The sequence below is a fragment of the Argiope bruennichi genome, chromosome X1 (assembly GCF_947563725.1).
Source record: "Argiope bruennichi chromosome X1, qqArgBrue1.1, whole genome shotgun sequence".
NCBI lineage: Eukaryota > Metazoa > Arthropoda > Arachnida > Araneae > Araneidae > Argiope > Argiope bruennichi.
The window spans coordinates 17,565,920-17,588,139 of NC_079162.1; the positions used below are offsets into that span (position 1 = coordinate 17,565,920).

Genomic DNA, 22,220 nt, shown 5'->3' on the forward strand with positions numbered 1-22,220 from the left:
TAACAAATTCAACAGGAAAACGTTTCAAATAAGATTAAGAGTAAATTTCTTTAATTCATTAAAGAAATGTTTTTACAGGTTTTGGGATGAATTCCCGAAGCAAATAGGATATTTTCCTACAGAGTTCTATATTTAGTTTAATTTCTATTTAAATACTGAAGTTTATAATTGGATTAATGATGGTTTCAAAATATTAATTGCATCATTCACTGATTCTTAAAACATTCTAAAATTAAGGTAGTTGAATAACTTTACTTTAAATAATAATTAATTATACCTCTTACAATAATAAGAATTTTTCGATAAATTCAGGGTTCACTGGGGGGGGGGGTCAATCAGGGAAATGTCAAATGATTATCTTTTAAATTCTTTCTTTTAGAGGCTAAACAATATCAGTTGCAATATACACTCAAATAAATATTTCATTCCATTTTCAAACAGCTATTTAATCGAAGTAAAGGTTTTTAGCTAGTGATTACAAAGCCGTTTTTGATTTAAAAAATCCTGATTTAACTTAGTTTTAGTCTTCTAATGATTCTTTTTTTTTCTTCTTGATAATTCTTTTAACTTTTCTCTATACTAAACTTTCCATATGATACAATGTTTAAGAAAAAGAAATGGAAATGTCGTGGAAATTTTGATTGCCCATTTCTACTATCAACAGAGTGATGATACTACCTGTTAAAAATTTGAATATCATTTAAAATGACAACCGCATCGCGTTATGATTAATACTGCTAACAGTCATTTCATTCATTTAACTTTTTTTAGCTTTCTCATATTTTTCTTCCCCTATGGTTTCCATTGCTTAGGGAATTTTACGAATGCTTCAGATATAGATTTCTTAGAAACTGCTGATATGTCTGCCAATAGCATCAACAATAGTATCAATACCACATGCTTAAACAATGTGTGATATATAGTTATAATAGTTGTACAATGATATTCATTTAATCAAATTTATAATGTACTTATAAAGGTTCCTTTATCAAAATGTTAAGTAATCTCAAAAAATAATCTTATAACCTTAACATTGTGATAACCTGTTACTATATATTTTTATTGCCGTATTTATGAAATTTAATATGAGCCCTTAGCTGAACTTTATTTGAAAAATACAAAAAGATTTTAAATAAATTCTACTTTACTTCCGACGACGGATGCATATTTTCCCAGATGGAAAGAGAAAGTTGAAAGAAATTTAACCTTTGACGTTTGTTTTCATGTTTTTAAATAAACGTTTAAAAGACAAAAGCTCGTGAAATATAACAAGTCTCCATAGAATTTTTTACTCTTTTTTTTTATTTTAATACATGAGCGAAGATTGCTTACTCTTTGGATGTTTCAGTACTATTACGGTCTTCTTCAAGATGCGAATATATTTAGATGAAGGAAAGCTATCTTTTTTAAAAATCTACTATGAAAATATGAATGGTAAAATGTTTTCTTAATTTTATAGGTTTTATAAACTGTTCTTTGGAATTGGAAGAGACATATCAAATGAAAAATTCTTGTTCATCTTTTTCAAGTGCGATTACGAATGCGAAACGAAAGAAAATATGTCTCCTAAAATTAAATTTCTTTAAAAAAAGTGACATAGTTGCTTAAGAGCGTAACAACAATTTTTTTGTTAATAAATGCTACGAGGAATAATGACCTTTCTTTTGTTTTGAGAGTTCGAATAGATTTTGCTTAAAACTCCAACAATTTTAGTTAAAAGAAGATTCCTATACTCATGTAATGAATTTGTTAACATGGATTTGAATGTTTACAGAATTAATAACGAATGATACATAACTCGTAATATTTGAATGCAAACAGGTTATCCATGGTGCTGTATTTATCCGATTTCAATGAAATAACTTAATTGAATCAACATACTGAAAGCTAAGGGGCATATTGTTAATTACGATCGCAGGTGTTGTTTTTTTTAATTGTCGATATTTTCCAAAAGATTGGCATTGCCAATTATTATCTCATTTTAAAATAATAATGGCATGCTTTAGTTCTTACTATTCACTCATCTACGAATAATGCAGAATCTTGCTTTGTAATATTTGAATTGTTTTTGTTATTTTATTCTATTTTTGGATAATCATGTTTCACTGTATAATTTACACTAAAATGGGGTTTTGAAAGTAAAATCCTAAAATTATCAAAAAGGTTGTTTACGATTGAAAATGTGGTTATTCTGGAAAAAGTTTAATGACAAGTTTTTATCTATCAATATTTAAGGTGATCTTAAATTAAATGCCATAAGAAAGGCTGTTTGATGATATATACATTTAGTTCATAATTTGAATTGAAATGCAACGTGTATAATACTGATGTACGACACCGTATAAAAATCAGTTGCTTACTTTGAATTCTTTAGAAACCACCATCCTTTCAAAGCCTGGCATGGACTGAATTGATCTGAACTGAATATTTTTATTCTTCCTTCTCACATGCTATTAAAAATACATAGGGACATTTCTGTATTTATATATATATGTGTGTGTGTGTGTGTGTGTGTGTGTGTGTGTGTGTGTGTGTGTGTGTGTGTGTGTGTGTGTGTTGTGTGTGTGTGTGTGTGTGTGTGTGTGTGTGTGTGTGTGTGTGTGTGTGTGTGTGTGTGTGTGTGTGTGTGTGTGTGTGTGTGTGTGTGTGTGTGTGTGTGTGTGTGTGTGTGTGTGTGTGTGTGTGTGTGTAATGATATTTTAATTCTGATTTCAATTTAATTAATTTCCAAGATTTTATCTTCATTTAGCCCATAGTAACTTCATTCTAAAAATATTCTCTTATTTCGCGTGATAGAATTCCACTTTCGGTTTAATTAATTCTTTTGTAAAAATAATATATATATATATACTAGCCGCCTTTGGCGACCAGCCTGTTCGCCAATCTTAATGTTCGTTAAAATTTTAATAATTAAATATTTTAGGCAATTCCAACTTTAATAGATTCTTCAGCAAAATATTTTAAAACTTCAAATTTTGAGCGTCATATAATTCACTCATAATATTATAAAGGCCTTCAGTCATAACGTGATATGTATCTCTCTAATTTTCTGTTAGCACCCTTAGAATTTATGCTTTAAATTAAAGTGGAAAGAATTAATCTTCAATTAATATAATAATATTTTTTACTGAAACAAAGCATTTTTTTATAATCTGATTACTGAAAATAGAGTCACTCAGCGCTTAAACTTTATGGGCACTAAAGAATCTTTTTTAATTTATGTAATATCTCAAGAATTTGTCAACAAAATTTTCTTAGATTCATCATGAACAGATCGATTAATTAACAATGTTTTATTCTAAATGCATCAAACACTAAGAAAATAAAACGAATCATTTAAAATAAACGGTTGAAAACAGGTTTTAAAAAACTACTTAAAAAACGATGTACTTAAAACTATAATCATATACAAAAAATATATAACTAACATAAACACAATTTAATTACGAAAGCATGCAACTAACCTAACAATAATTGAAATCATTGAAAACAGGTTTAAAAAAACTACTTAAAAAACGATGTACTTAAAACTATAAGCATATACAAAAAATATATAACTAACATAAATACAATTTACTTACAAAAGCATGCAACTCACCCAAAAATAATTTAAATCATCCATTGAGAATGGTTGTCATGGCAACAATCGGAACACAATGAGCATGCGTGAATTTTCTTCGCCAATTACGGTAACGCAAATGCGTGAATTTTTCTACGCCAGTTGGGGTAACGCTATGCAGATTAGACATTTTTAATTTCCTTTATTCTGTGTTATTTTAATTCAAAAGTACTTCAGAATGAATGTGAAACATGGATTAATTAACAATGTTTAATTTTAAATGCATAAAACATTAAGAAAATAAACAGAATCGCTTGAAATAATCCGCCGAAAAACGTTAACCCTAGCCTGATTACTGTTGGGAGAAAAAAAATACTGAAGGCTTACTTTGGCGGAGGGGAAAATGGAAGATTTTTTTGGCGGAAAAGTTGGCGGTGGGGAAAATGGAAGATTTTTTTGGCGGGAAAGTTAGTTTTTAATTAATAATTAAAATTCTAATTAAAATTTCAAAAAAAGGGACCCCAGGTGCACATTCCCGACCTCTAAGGTATACATGTACAAAATTTGATAGCTGTATATCAAATGACCTTGCCTGTAGAGCGCCAACACACACACACACACACATTGAGCTTTATTATAAGTATAGATATATAACGGCGCCTTTTTTGAACCATTGAATTTAAAATTATGGTGGAATCTAGTCAAACTCTCGGATTGATAGGCATGAAGAGATGCTTGTTTTGAAGAGGAGAAGAATTTTGATGAAACTTAGTAAACAGGTTTCAGCGTCTTTTCCAAAGGGGATTCTGATGAAAGTACACATTTTCTACAGCGGCCGACTAAAGCATCTACTCACTCCTCCTGAGTAGAGAGTCATATAAATCGATTTAACAAATGGATCGATTGATGTGAAATTTCATTTCCATGTTTCAACTTGTGAAATTAAGATTATAGTGGGATTTGATATTCCCTAATCGAAATCTCAATTAACTGCTCTCAGTTACACCTTTCCCGAAGGGATCAGACATATTACAATTGAATCGATTGGTTGGAATGATTCCCATACTTCAACCTATTGTTTCAGCTTAAATATAAGAGCAATATTTCTCAATGTGGTGATTCTGCGTCTCACAAGGCTTTAATATGGCAATGAAAATTAGAAAAGTTTGAAAAACACGTTTTTATTTTAAATATATAAAAAGCATCAGCGAAGTTCAGAAAGTGATTCTAAAAATTGTAAAAATGTGCGACGCTGTATAAATATTTTATGTCAATTAGAATTTTGATCTCTTTCATATTATATTTTAATTTTTAATAAAGGCTTAATAATTATTTTTATACCCATTGTGGTTTATATTTGTTTTTGTTTTTGTTTGGCACCTCGCGCTTTCACAATTTTAATTTCAGATTGTTTTTAATCAGAGAGAGATAGAGATATTTTCTACAAATTACTATACTATTAAAAACTTAATTTCTAAAAACTTTTTTCTTTTTTCAGACTTTAATATAATTCAGAATTCATTATAATTATCATGGGATATTGTAATCAATTCGTCACAAATTCACTACAATTTGTTACCTCTAAAAAACTAAGTCCTAACATTAAAACATTAAGTTAAACATAATTAAGTTCTAAAAAAATTAATTAAAACTCACAATATAATAGAATTTCAGAACTCTCGCACATCAGGAAATGAATGAAAAATTGATATCAAAATTCCATTTTTATACATTTAATACAAGTCAAGTTAATTTAAAAAATGTATAAAAAGATTTAAAAGATCAGATTCTCTTCTAGTTAAAGATTGAAGAGAAACTCTTAAAGATGGAATTTAAATTTGGGAAAAATTTATTCTAATAACTTTATGTTTGTTATTCAAGAGGTTTTTTTTTATGAAGCTAAAACTGTTTTATCTGTAAAAGAAATGCAGCAGAACTAATGTCCTGATAAATTATTAGTCTTTTTGAATTAAATTATCCGATTTCTCACAAAATTTATGATATTACGGATTTGTTAATAACATTTTATGAATACCAAATAGTAAGTTATACATTGTATAGGAATAATCAATGGCTTGTATTGACCAATTAATAAATTTCCACTACTTATGTTTCATTCTTCTTTTTTTTCCCCCATTTTTTCTCTGATAAATGATTTAATTGCAACCGATCATAATATCGTTTTTACAAACGCTAGCAGTAAATTCATTAGTTTAAATATAAATATTTGATTTAAATAATGGTTCCAATACTAAAGTATATATTTATCTAACTGAAACGTAAAATATTCTACTGATTCATTTATATTTAACTTTTTACCATGTGAAGAATTTTAGATTTAAGCAATATGGCCGTTTGATAAAAAAATCTCATAAATAAATTACTGACATCGGTTATGATTTGTACCACTTACCTTTTTTAATTAATCTTTGTTAAAAATAATTAACTTATGATATATAGATATATTATAAATGTTTGGAATTACTTATCGGTGCAAGTAATCATTTTTTCTTGAACCTTCTTTTAGATCTATCTGGATTACTTATTGAGATTAATATTTTCAAACCAGATATCTTAGAAGTAAAAAAAAATTATGGCATAAAATAGATGCTAAGTGTCAAGAAGGAAACACGACTTGAAAATAGTTTTACAAGACCAACCATTAAACTCAGGAGGATGAAAAATGAATTAAAAAATTAATTTCTTCCATTCACTAATTTTGGAGCATATAATTATTTAAAATCTATTTTTACATCAGTTTAAAATTTCAAAAAAACTGACTTTTCAGTGGTGTCAATTTTATTTCAGCGCATTATATTTTAGAATCTTAATAAATATTCAAAAGCATGTTTAAGTTTTAGTCACTACGTTTATACACAGATTGAATATATTTTTATACCGACGACTATATACGATGCTGAATATGTTTTTGTCTGCATGCTGCAATGGTTATAAATGGGAGCAATTCTAAAATAATATAAATGCAGACAACTTTAGCCTAAAGTACTAAGATACTGCGACATTTCGAAATAGAGATTCAAATCTCCTCATTTTTTTTTTGTACTATTTTCGAAATAAAACTACGTTTCTTTAGAAAAAAAATTCCCAACCCACATAGAATTTGATCCGTGTTGAATGACCATTTAACAATTTCTGAAATTCAGAGATGTATTTACTCATTTCCGAAACGACTCTCTCGCCTGATGTGGAAACAGTTTATTAACATTTTAACCAATTAATTCATTTGTGCAAATTCCATCTTTGCTGTAAATCGTTTGGTTTCGGTGGATCAGTCGATGATATTTCCATTGTCTTGCTCAGACTGGCCCTTTAAAAATTGCTTTTTTTAAATTTAAGATGCATTTCATAGACAAATGGTTTCAAAAAATACAAGCATTACCATATAAGAATTTTACAATACTTAGGACTCCAAAAAATATTCAAGTTAAGTTTATATGATGAATTTAATTTTCGAATTTAGAATATCATTAGATCAGTTTGATCACTTAACCATTTTCCTTTTTGATGTACATAATATTTTAAACTCCACTGTAAGTTATATCGTTTGCATAATAAATATTTATATTTCGGACGAAATAGCGGTGAGCCAGAGAAAACGTAATAACTGATAAAAAACGGCTTTTAGAAAACAAATTTTCTCCTAAAAGTCCGAAAAAGTTTTAAAAAAAAGAATCCAATTTTAATTATTTACTAATTTGTAATTTATTATAATAAATAGAGGAATTTGAACGCATAGTGAAACAGGAGTAAGTTTAATAAAACGAACAGTCGACGCCAATTCAATTTAAGAAATATCAATTTTCCTAATTCTATAATATTAAATATATTTTGTTATTTATGATCATAAAGTTTAAAAAGAAGGAAATAAAATAATAAAGTTTTTAAATAGCCTTCTATAATTGCAGTAAGTATATTGATGCTTTTATTGAAAATCCATAAAAATTTGAATGTTGAACAAAGCACTGAATTTTACTTTTTTCAGAAATCATTTTATTTGAACTTAGTTCAGAAATCAAGATTTATCGAGTATCATTGGAAAGAAATTCCAGGAAATTCATTAAAAATTAAAATATATAAGTGATTAAAGTTCTAGTTTTCTTAGAGTAAGCATTTCATTCAGAATCTCACGCTTTTATTGTTTTGTTTTGAATGAAAGTAACGAATTAAGAATATTGCTAGGAAATAGAAAATATTTATTCTTAGAATAAAAAAATTATTGTGGTTTTTTAAATTTTAAGCGCTGATTATTCTCAAATTATTATACCTTTGAAATCCATAATATTAATAGATTGTTATTTTCTTCAGGATGAAATTTATATAATTGTTTAGAATATGCATATAAACTATCCGTGATTTAGTTGGTTCAGTTAATGTAATGTGTGTTTTATAAAGGTTCAACTTCACCTTGTAGTTTTAAAATAGCTCTCCAACTTTTGAAAATTACTATCTCATGACAATATCTAGAAAAGCATAGAAAAAAGATATAAAATCTTAATAAATATCATGAGAAACAAGAAATTCTTGATAATTCATTAAGAATCAGAATACTTTATAAATGTTATTTCTGTTTCATCACTTCTGTCTGTGCCTCACGCATTGCTGTTTCTGTTTCGACCTTCAGTTTTTTGATAAAAACTAGTTTCCCTTTATAATAAATACGCTGATAAAAGCGATTATTGTTCCAAGCCTAATTTAAAAGAACTGCTTTCTAGACTAGTGCCCTATTTCAATGCAGATGTATCTCCTCTTACTGGAGATAATGGTCCCTTTAATTTGGCTACCGCTTGGGGTCCAATTTGAACATCATTACCTAAGTTTAAGTTTAAATCGTTTAATAATAGCTTGCTTTCTCTTAGAGACTATAATAGCATATTTTGCTAGTTATTTTAAAACAACGTAAAGACTATTAGTATTTTGTTAAAATATTTCGTTGATAATGTTTAAATGCAAACGTATGTTGCCTTACATAGCGAGTTCTTTAGAAAAAAAAATTATTCTCCAAACTAGGTTTGCATCGTTGCAATATAAATTGGTTATTTAATTGCCCAAATATTTAAACGAATTCAGATTATGATAATGGCTCATCATAGACGACAGAACAAATACGACAATTTTCCAAAGAATTGAATATTGTAAAACGTTTTGCTACTCGTATAGAATCAAAATTTAATTAAATTAATCGATTCACAAATCATCCTAATCTGAGAACGTCAAGGTGCTATATTGTCATCCAGAATGTACATGTACACAAAATTTTAAAATACTAGTGTATAAGGGAGTGAAAAAGCAACTACAAAATTCCATCTTTTCTATTATGAAACAAGTCAAATTAAGTGAAAGTGTATAAAATATATTGAAAGTTTACATTAATTTGAAATATTCTATATAGTATGAAACAAGTCAAATTAGTGAAAGTGTATAATATATATAGAATATTTTCATTAATATGAATTAAAAAAATTATCAACTAAATATAATAATTAAAAGTTTAATAATTTACTCGAACAAGAATGAAAGTGTACGTGTTAATTTTTTTTGTCAGTGCTATTATACATACTCACACACACACATATATATATATATATATATATATATATATATATATATGGGATTGGCGATCCATGCAATTATTTTTCCTTCTCTAAAAGCAATTGGAGGACCACATGTCAACAATGTTATTACATGAGAGCTTTTATTTTATTCTAATTATTGATTAGTTGTCATTTAACGGCGTTAGATGATCACGCACTGCTACATGTTATGTGACAATACAGTCATATGTGATAGTTTTATTAAAAAGTTTAAAACAATTCTATAATATAAATGTCAAAACCTCGAACCAAATTCATCCGCCAAGATGGTTACGTTTTTGAAAGTTTGAATATATATATATGGCATGGATTGGCAGACAAATAAATTTTGCATTGATGGAATATTTCAAAATTTTCCATATATCTAGAATTTTGGAAGAAATACCACGTATCAGATTTCATTTGCCTGCCATTACGTTTTCATGCATTTTTGATCGTGTTAATATTCAGATGTATTTTATTCAGAAATGTTCTACTTTGCTTGAAGAAAATCTAAAACTTGGAGAATTCTTTAGGTCAAATGTTCTAGTGTGAGACAGTAAAAACAGTTAAATTAAACAGAAGCTCGGTTCACAACCGAGAATGAAGACTAGGCTCTGTATTTATTAATTAAACTGAGAACAGACTATTACCCAAAATAGAAAAGAAGTGTCGTCAAAGTTTCTCAAATTGCAGTCATTTGACAAGAAGGTTAATATCAAAATTATTTAACGTTGGCAAGCAATTCTTCTTTGTTAGCAGGGTGTACTCTTAAAGCGTGTTTTCATGACATTTGTTTTATGGTAAAGAAACAAGACACATTTTTGAAATAATTTTTGGAACTTAAAAGCTCTGCAAGCCACATAGAGTCATTTTTACTTTTAGACAATTATTTTTATTTTCACTATAAATGCTTTAGAAATTGATGAAAGCATTATTGTAATTATTAACATAAAATGGCAATGAAACAGAAAGTATAAAAGAAATACAATTCATGCAACATTTAAGAATAAAGACAATATTTATACCCTTACATTGCTTGTTAAAACCGACTTCACGGTGAATTAGCGATTTCTTACACGTTAAATTATGAAATGAATAAAATTGTTACTTCTTTTTCACATACACTTGATGTTTTTGACTTAAGAAAAGTCCTGGAAGTCCCAAAAATCGATTTGATGTCTGTACCTTGAATAAGGGATAATTTAGGGGCAACTACAAAGAAGATAAAATTTAGTATTGCCCCCTTTTTCTTTTAGACTCGAGTGCTAATGATGCCCAGGAGGATACTGTTTTTTACCTCTAGCTTTCGAAATTGAAATCAAAAAAGAAAAGTTATCAATAATCGTTCCTTTTGCAAATATGCGTTAGAAGCACAAAAGAAAAATTTCTTCTGTAAATCAAAATGAATCGTATTCTGAATGGCTAAAATAAATTTTAAAAATTTCACTTCAGTCTTTTCATTTTGTAATCTAAAAAGCAGGTAATCATTTTATTTAATATGCTGCTTATCTATTTACTCTTCTTTCAGCCGAGTTACACAGTAATAAAATTAAAAGAAAATATCCTTATTTTCGCAATTTTTTCTAATAGTTTTTAGCATAATTTATAAAAATAATGTAACTTTATACTTTTAAATGATTTTAATTTATTTTCAAATAAACATTTTTTCTAAAAAAAAGAACACAAGATTTACACCATTATACACTTTAAATTAACTCGACTTGTTCTGTGCTTGTGAAAATGACATTTTAGAAAAGATTTTTCAGTATTTTATGCTGAAATTTTGCACACTTGTTCGGAATGATTATACACCGTTTTAATATTTTCCCAACATAGTTATAAATTAATTTAATAAAATTTCGACACTCACCAACACAGGTGACCTCACTTAGCAGGGAATTTGAGAAAAGTTGATTTGAAAATTCCACAATAATTACATTAAAAAATTGGAAATTAAAATTTAAAAAAAAGATGGAAAATAATTCAATTAAAAGAAATTATATTTTTTATGCATCAATAAAAATGTGTTTTGAAAAGTGTTTTTATTTCCTCATTTCCCATTTTTCCCTTAATAAGTTTATCATGGCTTTTAAAAAATTAATATTATTTATTTTTTAACTCATTTTCTCATAACTTATCGAAAATGGAAAGAAGCCAGTGAGGAGAGAATAAGTGCACCATTGCGTCCATTCAGTCAAGTTGTGAACATAGGCATTATTCTTAATAAGGATGATATTTAATTACAAGTTTAAGTCTTTGATTACAACTGCTCAATCTGCAGAAGGTGGAGAGAGAGGTTTAACTCACCCAATGTGGAGAAATATTAACCCATCCAACCACCAGTTATGAAGAGACATAAAAGGGAATGAACATATTAATTAAATAAAATTGAAGATTACCCATACAGATATAGAGGCTGATTTGCCATCAAAGGCCAGAAAATTTTTTGTGTTCTTTTCTAGATCTTTAAAGAATTAGACCACAAATAACAAGTATCAGACCGAAGGCGAATACTAGAATTCGTGCTTCAAAGAATAAAATTGTGAATCTTCCCTATTGTATAAGTGACCTCTGAACCTGAGGACAAAATTAACTTTTGAATTGGTAATAGATGACCAGGTATATCAGAAAAGATTTAATACCAAAGTGCCATTGGACAAAGAAGAGACGTCAAAACAAATAATGACATGCCATGATTTCCTTGCCATGATGATGAGTTGTCCTTTATTATAGAGAAATTTACAAAATTATTACATTATAAAAAATTTAAAAATTTCATTTTAAGGATATTTCTCTTGAAAGTCTCTTTATTTTTCATATTTCTTTCTCAATCTACAAAATTATCGACAGACTTGTAAAAGCAGAATCATCCGTAAAATGTTTTTCTCGCTCTATTGTTAAAAATATTGAATAACAATTTTGAAAATAAAGAATTGTTGCGATTGGAGGGTTTTTATAAATTCAAAAATTTTATTCATTAAAATAATACATCCGAAAAATATGTATGAAATAAAATTGCATCATGACCAGTAATTTTCTAAATTAAGTTGCTTTTCTTATTGTTAAAATTTCTTCGAAATATTCCTATTTTAGTTTAGATATATTTCTTTTATCAATTTGTTACTAAAATTTTACGTATAAATAATATAGTAGAAATCTACACAACCTTGGTTACATCACGTGTTTCCTACATTAAGCAGACGTCCCAAATGAAGGTATCAATATATAGCTCATATTAAATTATCTTGACTTTATTTTTGAAATACAATTAATCCACATATGATCAATGTAATAATATTTTTATTTTATTTTTAAACTTCTTTATTAGATTTTTATTTATAGATCGTATTTAATAAAAACAATTAAAAATATTTTGTAAAGTAAAAAATTCATTTTTTTTTTATTTCAATAATTTTCTACTTTTTAGCCTGCAATTTATAATTCATTGATCTTAACACTGTAGAATCTTAAACTTTTTCTCAAATTCATTAACAGGTATTGTCACGTATATAGAATCAAAATTTAATTAAATTACTTGATTAATTGAAAATGAAGTTCCAAAAATCTTAAAATAGGATGATGTACACAAGTGTACAATATTTCTAAGCTTTTGAACTTCAAAATAAAGTGATTAATCAGATAAGATTTTCCATCTCTATAAAGCATTAATTAAGCACAGAAATAAAAGGGTCCAAAAATGATAAAAAACTTATCATCCATATTACTATATCTATCCCAGCAATTTCTTTAAACCATTTTTACGAAAGCTATTTTATTGATTCTAAGTGAATGAAAGAAAAAAATTTATTACAAAAATTCATTTTTTTTTATTTATTTATTGGCTTTTATCCAATACACGCATCAACCATTTTGCTTTAGAGCTTCCACAATTGATAGCTAATCATTTTCTCTGTTCTAATAAAAGAATAACTTTTTAAAAAAGAAATTTTGTTGCTTTTCTTCCCCTTAGGAATTTGTTCTTGGACTTTCTACCATCTCGCGCGGGTCTCCAACCGAGAAACTTCAGTGGACCTTCAACCTTTATGACATCAATGGTGACGGGTGCATCACCAGAGAAGAAATGCGCGAAATAATTAACTCCATCTACAATTTATTGGGTCGATTCACTGAACCGAGTGTCTCAGCGGAAGCCACTAGGGACCACGCTGACAGAGTTTTCGATGTAAGTAGGTTTTCTTCTTCTTTTTCTGGAAGAAATTCATTATCTTTGATTATTTGCAACGGTTACCAACAGCGATTTTTTTGTTTTGAAACTATTATGCCATATTTTTTATTACCAGGAACAAATCGAACGTCTACGGAGAGCGAGGTTAATTTTCTTTAGCAACTCAAACTTTACGCCAATGATTGATTATCTTCGATGGAAAAATTGACTTAAAAATATTTAGTGTTTTTTAAGTTGTTGAATGCTAATCATTGGGGGGAATATCCATCGCATACAGTTTTATCACAAACCACAGACATAATTTGTTCAATTTTGTATGTTAAAACAACATAACATTATTTATGAATTTATTTATTATGATGGACTTATATTAATATATTTTTAATATCAGTTTTGTTTATAATAATTCTATCCGACAAAGAATAAACTATTATTAGTTTAGGATTTTTCCCTAATCTGTTAAAGTTTATGTTAAAGACAATAACAAGGCTAGAGAAACAATATTAAAAACGAATCACTAACCTGTTAATGTATTTGCAATTTGTTTTCTCCGCTACTTCAGCAATCCTCTCCCACTTATAATCATTTTTTTCTTCTAATCCATTAATATGTTTCTCAATTTAGTGCTGCATACGTATATTTAATTCCTAACTTCTAGTAGAAATGCTTTTTGGATTCAATATCAATAACTGTTGAGAGAAATGACCTCCAGAGGATAAGTTAATTTAACTAATTGTTTGATGCATTTGCGATAACTATACGGTAAATAAACTATATAATATTTCAGACAGCGCGAGAAAAGTGTACTTTACTAGATTTCGCATGAAATAGAGAAATGAGCATCAGAAATTGCTAGAACTGGGGTCAAAAATATTCAAAAGAAAAGTCTAGTGTATTTTAAAAAGTTTTATTTCCAGAGTTTCTTTTAAAATTAGAGCAATAAATAATTTGTTAAAGTTTTATCAAAAAGAAGGATGTTCCAAATACATTTGTGAACGTTCCCGGGTTTATCCAAAGCAAGCCTGAAAGGAGTGTTTGCAATACCTGACATTAGGAAAATTAAAAATGAATGATTTGAGCTCAAAGTAGGAAAAAAAAAATTAAAGGAAGGCTTGTGACTTTTTAAACTAGTAATAATTAACTTTCTTGGAAACCAAAGAGAACCAAACTTCAAACCTTGAAACATCGGGAGAGATGTTAAGTGCAATCAGTTCAGAGAAAGGTAAAAAATGTCATCTATACATAAAGGAAATCTGGAATAGATATCAGGGAAGATGGTATATGAGCCTGATTGCCTACTACTGAAAGGGGGCGACCCCCCTAGAAAGTTCATCAAAAGAAAAGCGAGAAAGAAGTTTTGAGGAAAGGAGAAATCACTGCTATAAATAATTGTTGCCTTTTTCATAAACTCATTTATAATTTAAGTCGTGGCATAATATAAACTTAAACCACGTACAATATTTTGTAGAAATATTTTGATTTGAAGTATCTCCTCAAGCATGAAATCCTTTTATGTTAAAAATTTTATTTGAAAACTGGTTTCATTTTTGGAATCAAAACTGAGAAATATCTAAAATTCACATAGGAAAAACGAACATTTTTCAAAAGCCTTTAATGTGTTTTTAGGATGTGTTTGTCTAGGAAGTTTATGAATTTGTTGATGGCTGCAAGACTTCTCGGATATTAGTTATTAGAAGTTCACCGTCGATTTCCAGTCATAGATTTTTCCATTCCAATGGTGACACTCCTTTACGAGGAGGGGGAAGCAACGATTCAATGAATGGAAGTATTCAGAATTGTGCTACTGATAAAATACATTTCGTAAAACATATAAATAATACGCTATATAACAAAAATATCTTATTGCATTCTACTTTTTTTGCGTTCAGTATTTCAAAATCTGTCACTGTTTCTCGCAGTGTTGTAAGCACTCGCTTTACATTTCAATAGCTCGAGTTTCTTTTAATATCCATTTCAACACAAACATTAAATTTCATTGAACTTTAACCATTGTTACATTTTGTAAAACCCAACATATAAAAACTAAAAGTTGTTCTATTCTTCAATTTCATGAAATTATATTAATACTAAATGAACCCTATTTATACTAATTTTTATTTTTCAATCAGATTTGTGCAAGTTTATATAATTGTGAGAAAAACAAAAAAGAAATTGACAAATTTAATTTTGATCTTTACTTTTAAATCGCTAAATAATTTTAAAATATTAACCCTTTTTCGCATGATGATGGACATTTTCATCTTAACACTTAGTGAACAAAAAATTATATTCAAAACAGATGTACTGTAAATTAGTTGTTGCTGGCAACTTTTTTCGCGACTATTGTGTAATAAGGAACGTAACTGTAAGGAAAAAATCAAATGTCACACTCATTATAGTAGGTTTGAACTTGTGATTCCGCTGTTTGTTGTGGTTGGAAGAAACGTGCGATTTCTTAAATGTATTTTTATAACTAATACGTGATTTTTTTTATTTTTTTGCTAATAAAACAACTTTAATGAATGGGAAAAAAAGGGGGGAGGGGTATTTTCTGTGCATTTATATCGAATACCCCAAATAATCTTTCCAAATCTATATGACAGAAATTTACGTCACTATGCAGTTGTTTCACTTCTAATGTATGTCTAAAATATTTTTTACTATGCATATTTTATGTTATTTTTTGTGCAGAAATTTAGAAGAGAGGGAAATTGAAGTTTGGCCAAAAGTAGGTGGGTCACTCCTGTGTAAATACCTTAAATGCAAAGGGTAGTCTATTATCTCATGCAGTAAATGTGAAATTAATTTGTGTCTAAATAAGGATAATCATTTTTTTGATTATCATCAGGAATAAAATTGATACAAAGATATATTATTTTTTTATTTATTTTGTATTGAGCTTAACATGTACATTTGCATGATGATGGATATTTACATTAAACTGCTTTCTAATTATTTTATATTATGTATTTTTACTATGATTTTTTCAAACATTTTTGGTTTAATATAGAGCATGAATTATATCACCCTGATTTATTTCACAAAAAAAGAACAAAATCATGCAAAGAAGGATTAATTATTTTATTAAAAACTTTACGTATAAATATCAAAAATGTGTTTAGCTGATAAATAATTTTTATTCAATTATTAGTACTCAAAATTACTTCAAAAATGATAGAAGTACAATGACAACGAATTTCAATCAAAGTCTTAATGTAGGAGGATTTTCATTTTCATTTATTGCTTTCCACTTTTTATTTCTACGTTTGAGAGAAATAAAAAAAAGGCAAGGTGAACTAAATTATTTTTAGTAAAGCTCAAATTTTATTGCAAATTAGTACTATATGAAACAAATGAAAACTTTTTTTTTGCTTTCTCCTTTATAGTAATTCTCAATAGATTAGAATTTTCAAGTTGTCTATACAAAATTTCTTAAGTTAATTTCTATTAAAATTTCTTAAGTTGAATTCTTTCCGAAAGAATTATGAAACGTCAGTCTTCAATTTAGCAGTAAATTACATCTTTTTTTTTTTTTTTTTTTTTTCCAGAAACTGGACCTGAATAAAGATGGAATTGTGACTTTTGACGAATTCCTAGAAACATGTCTTCATGTATGTATTGCATTCTTTAATTTTAACTGCTTAAAACTACATTACTTTATTTTTATCATTGATGATTTGCTGTCTTCAATATGTGCATGGTATTCGTTGAATATCTTTTAATTATATCAATTGAAAACGCATAACCCAAACACGCATAAGAGTTGGATATTTTCCTTAATTTTTTATTAGGCTTTAGATATGAATGTTTTGTAAGCATATATGTTATTTATATATGATTTGAAGAGGCAGTAGTTTATCTCATTAAAGAATATTATTGTTTCTTACATCAAAGAAAAAATCCAATGTGTCGCTTTTATCAAAGCTTCTTTATAGAAATCTTGACGAGAGCAGGATAGCGAACCGAATATGGAGGTAGAAAGTATGTAAGAGCCACCATGAAGTAATATTCTGAGCATATATATTTTTAGAAAGGAAAATTTGCCGATTCAGCGTTTTGATCCTATGGAAAAATGAACAAACATTCCGCACAACTTGGAAGTTATAGCAACACTGGAGTTTAAGTGATTAGGAAGTTATTTTTAGAACACATCTAGTTTGAAATAATTATAAATACATATTATATTTATATACACACATATATACAAGTGGTTACCGAATTAGACCGATAAATTCATAGAGGTGACAGTAGACATCAAAAGGATAAAAAATCATCAAAAAACATACTGTCCCAAACGATGTTAAATAGGTGAGAATCACAAAAATATACAGTGTACGAGAATTTTTGGAAACTGTAAAAAATTAGTTTTAAAAAAATATAAAATGATGTTTTAACTACGAATTCTTTTTAAATGAAAGTATATTCTTAAAAGTTTATTTTCCATGTACGTAAATGGTTGAAAATTACTGAAAACGAAAAAATAGTTTGAAAACCTTATCTGCAAAAATATTAAAACTTGAAGAAAAATAAAAGTATAAAAATGCAAGGAATTTCACACTCTTTAATTTGAAGTAATGTGAAAACTGAAGAGATTTTGATACATTCAAGAAAAACTAAAATGGGCACTGTGAAATACGAATGGGAGTCTGCTGATCGGTAGCAAAATCGCCATCGATGTTTGAAGAAGGTGTTGCCAAATTCGAAAGATAAATTCAGAGAGTTGATAGCAGGCATTAAATTTTTAAAAATTGTTTGCAGTTTGGCATAACCTTTTTTGAAAATTATTTTGCTTTCTGTGCTTAAAATAATAAAGCTAAATGTAATGAAGGCAAACATAGCGTCGTATATTCTTAATAAATGCATTCACGTTATTTATAGAGCTTATGTGCCTTTGTTGCACAATCTTTTGGCATGATTGAATTTTTTTGATAAAAATTCAAATTTATATTAAATTAAGGTCATATTAACTTTTTTAGCAATTTAAATCTCAAGCCATTCATTCGCCAAAGCCATACTTTTACACACACGACATTAATGACACGGTGCGTATGAAAAAATTCAGTGGCCCATTTTGAGACTAAAAACTATTTATTATTAGTATATAAAAACTACAGAACAAAAATATTTAAAACTGTTAAGGTCATTTTTTTTCAATGTTCATCGACGATCTGAGAAGGACAAAAAGATCTGAAATGCTTGATTAGCATTCCTATCTATTTGTGACAAGACTGGAACACGGATATTCAAGTAGTCTTGGACATCTCTTTTCTCTAATTTCAATTTATACTTGTTTATAAAATGGTCATCACTAAACGCCAAACGTTCTCTGATCAAAAGCGGGAAAAAGTTAATATCAATAAAAAAAATGTCCTAAGCCTACGTTTTATCTGTTATCAATCGTTACATTTCATTGATTTCAAATTGGAAATTTGAAACAAAACTATTTTTTGTCTTTCTTGTCCATCATGAGGAAAAGTTTTAAAATGTACTCTTAAATAGTGATAAATATATGAATTACAAATAATAGTATAAAGTGTATTTGATATTTAAGTTAAATTTAATTATTCTTTAAATATATAAAACCTTACACAATCAGTATTAGAACATTGATAAAAACCCAGTTTTAAAATTTAAGTGAAATAAAAAAAATAAAAAAAAAAACCTGAATTTTTTACTCAGTTTCTTTTAAAAAGGCACGATGTCAAAAATCAATAATGTCTTTATTGTTTAACTAATCACGATTTTCTTCATAACCACACGAATTTTCGAAATATATGAGCAAAATATTTTAGGAAGATACATAAAACGAAGTATTTATTATGAAATTTTGAAAATTCTGAACTTGCAGTAATAATTTATTGCATTTACATGATATTTTACATCAGGTACCACCTTAATCTATGCACTTTAAATAATATTTCACTAAAGACAAAATTGTCTCTGATTTTTAGTATAGAAGAAATTTAAAGCACATGAGAGCATGTTCCAGCAATCCTGAAGGACTTTCTAATTAACTATTTATTTAAAAGGCAAAATGATTGTAAAGAATAATCGTTATCTTATAATGCAAAAACTGTTTCATCCTCAAATATAATTGAAGAGAACATCTTAAATTTATAGAATAATATATTAAGGATCTTCGTGTTATGTGTTTATATTGATATTCTGTCACGTTACAAACAAATATTTTGTTTTTCAAGCGAATCACTTTATTCATAAATATTTGATTTGCTCTAAATAAAGGATAAATCCAAAAACTTTCTTAGTGAGTGTTTAAAGAATAAATTCTGAATTAAGTATTTTCGGTTTCCTGTGAAATTTAATACTTCAAACAATATAAATTTGCTTTTATGCAGAAATGCATTAAATGCACACTTTAAACTTTTAGGACGAAATATTTGAAGCTCTCTTTGCAAATCAATCAAAATATAATTAAGGGATTCAGAGGTTTTAGGAATTCCAAATCTGCTGCTTTCTCAAATCCCAAATTTGAAATGAAGATGCGGAAAGTTTGTTTTGGAACTCACTCATGAATATCACTCAGATATTAATATAAATGGATGACATTCTGAGCAGAACATCTGTCATAATGACCGCTTAAGTATACTTTAAGTAAGTGGATATTGAAAAAGTGTTCATATTCAAGGATTAACATGAAAGAAGAAAAGCCTTAAAAACAGATAATATAAATGCTGAGATGTTGGGGGGGGGGGGGAGTAATTACGGTTGAACTGCTCAATAATTAACAAAATTGTTTACTTTCCATATGTCCTATTCTCTTCCTTCCTTCAGGAAATGTCCTTCCTTCAACACCTGTCAATTTTCTCTATGCACTTAACTGAACTATAATCGAGTTTGAACAGCATTTTTACCTATCCGATTCTAATTTAAATAAAACACAACCGGAAACAATTTTACTTTCCATTTTTATACGACCTCTATAAAACTATTAGTGTTGTTTCTGAATAAATTTTAAAGCAGAAGTTGTCAAAATATAAAATCAGAATTTGGTATAGGATGAAGTTTGTTAGCTAAGAATTCTGCTGAAGATATTTCCAGAAAAAACGAAAATACTTTTTCAAACGACGGATATCTGGAACACGGGTATTCGAGATCGATATGTAAGTGAATATATGTATATAGAATGGAACGCCGTCTCATACCCTCATATCCATAACTACATATGTATGTATTCACTTTTCATCGTCTTGGGGAGAAAGTAACTTTGTGGACGGAATAAGACTGACATCGGCATAAAAATGAAATAAAGCAACGTTTTAAATGACTGACAAAGAAATTAATAGAAATCTTAACAATGAAATACATTTTTAGAATTTTGGAGGATTAATTGAATCTTTAAGCATTTGCAATGTTCACATGCATTTATCTGGTAATGATTGGATATTTAGCACAGTGGCCGAAGGAAACTCATTCTCCTAGATTTCGTCATATATTATATATAAGGCACTTGTGTCCATAAATTATGCTGAAATTGATTTTTACTTGACAAAAATCCCTTTTATTACATATTTACAGCTTAATCCTTTTTTTGTGTTTTTTCTTGTCAAATTTGTTCGAAGATAAGTTCTTTTTATCAAAATTCTGTCATTTCAACTATTCACTAATTGACTTGACAGTGTGAGATAGAACTGTGCTCAGGATTCTTTTAGGGAAATAAAAAAAAAATTTAAAAAAAAATCTCGTTAGACATTTCTTTTCACAAACGCCATGATATTAGCAGACTTATATTTTGAAAGATCTCAACTCTCTCCAGATCATCTCATCATGAAAGTATCTGCTGTAAACGAAACTTTCTGTGGAACATGGTTTTTCAAATTACCCCATTCTTTTAAAAAATTGGAAAGTGAAAATCCAAATACATACACCTGCAGTTCCTTTATCAGACACAATGAATTTTGATAATTTTTGTTGTGTGTGGAAGTGATTTTCGAAACGTTTGCGTATATTTACGAAAAAAGCTTTAAAAAAATCAGTGCTAATAATTTTCGACTGCTCGCAATATGTTAAACCCTGATGATTTTGAATGTTCAAAAATAAAGATTTGCTATCTATCGTCGTTTAATGCCTCTGAATACATGGGAAGAGTTTTCAGCGTTCCACTGTCTAAAAGCTAAATTATTTGAAAAATATTTGAAAACTATATAAAATCCTCTAACGGAGCACATTTGATTCCATAAATGCTAACATGTACGCAATATCAATTAGAACGTGACCAAATAATATTATTTGAACTCTGTGTGAATGTGCATTGAATATCCTTCATGGTAATAAAAGTCTCACTAGGAAAAAAAGAAGAAGAATCTTTATGAGATAACGAAAACTTTCAGTTTAGAAGATATCTTTATAAATGGAGACATCTACTCATCCAACGTGAAGAAGAAATTTTTATCTTTTTATTACTAATTACCATATCAGCGATAAGTCCTTTCATTAATGAATTATATTAAGAAAATGGTCTTAAATGATGCCTGTGCAGAATTTTTAGACCATTTATCTGATTTAGATTCTAAAATATAAAATATCCTTGAAGGAAAGTATTTACTTAAAAAATAAGAAGGCAAATTAATATTTACAATTTTTTCAAAAGCTTGAAATAATCCAGGTTCATCAACAATTAACTGAAATCCCTAAAATTCAAGAACAAGAAATTATTCCAAAAGAATAAAAGAAGGACGTCATTAGAAAAAAATTCTGAAGTCTGCCGGTATTTAGGTGCTGTCATGAATAGTTTTATAAAAGTTAAACATCGACTTAAAGATAAATTTATTCGAATAAAAATACATACCTGAACTAACATTGTTATTTTTGTCATCGGATTACTTCCTAACAACAAGAAGTTTTCAATCGGATTAAATGAATT

The 22,220-nt window shown here is 27.9% G+C and overlaps 1 protein-coding gene across 1 annotated transcript in view; it reads left to right on the forward strand.

Moving 5' to 3' along the window:
• The window catches only part of LOC129958883 (Kv channel-interacting protein 1-like), a 111,400-nt gene that overhangs the window by 82,831 nt on the left and 6,349 nt on the right, over window positions 1-22,220 (forward strand). Inside the window, exons 5-6 of the mRNA XM_056071605.1 lie at window positions 13,124-13,336; window positions 16,888-16,950. Coding sequence (XP_055927580.1) covers window positions 13,124-13,336; window positions 16,888-16,950 — 276 coding nt within the window. The remainder of the gene's footprint in view (window positions 1-13,123; window positions 13,337-16,887; window positions 16,951-22,220) is intronic.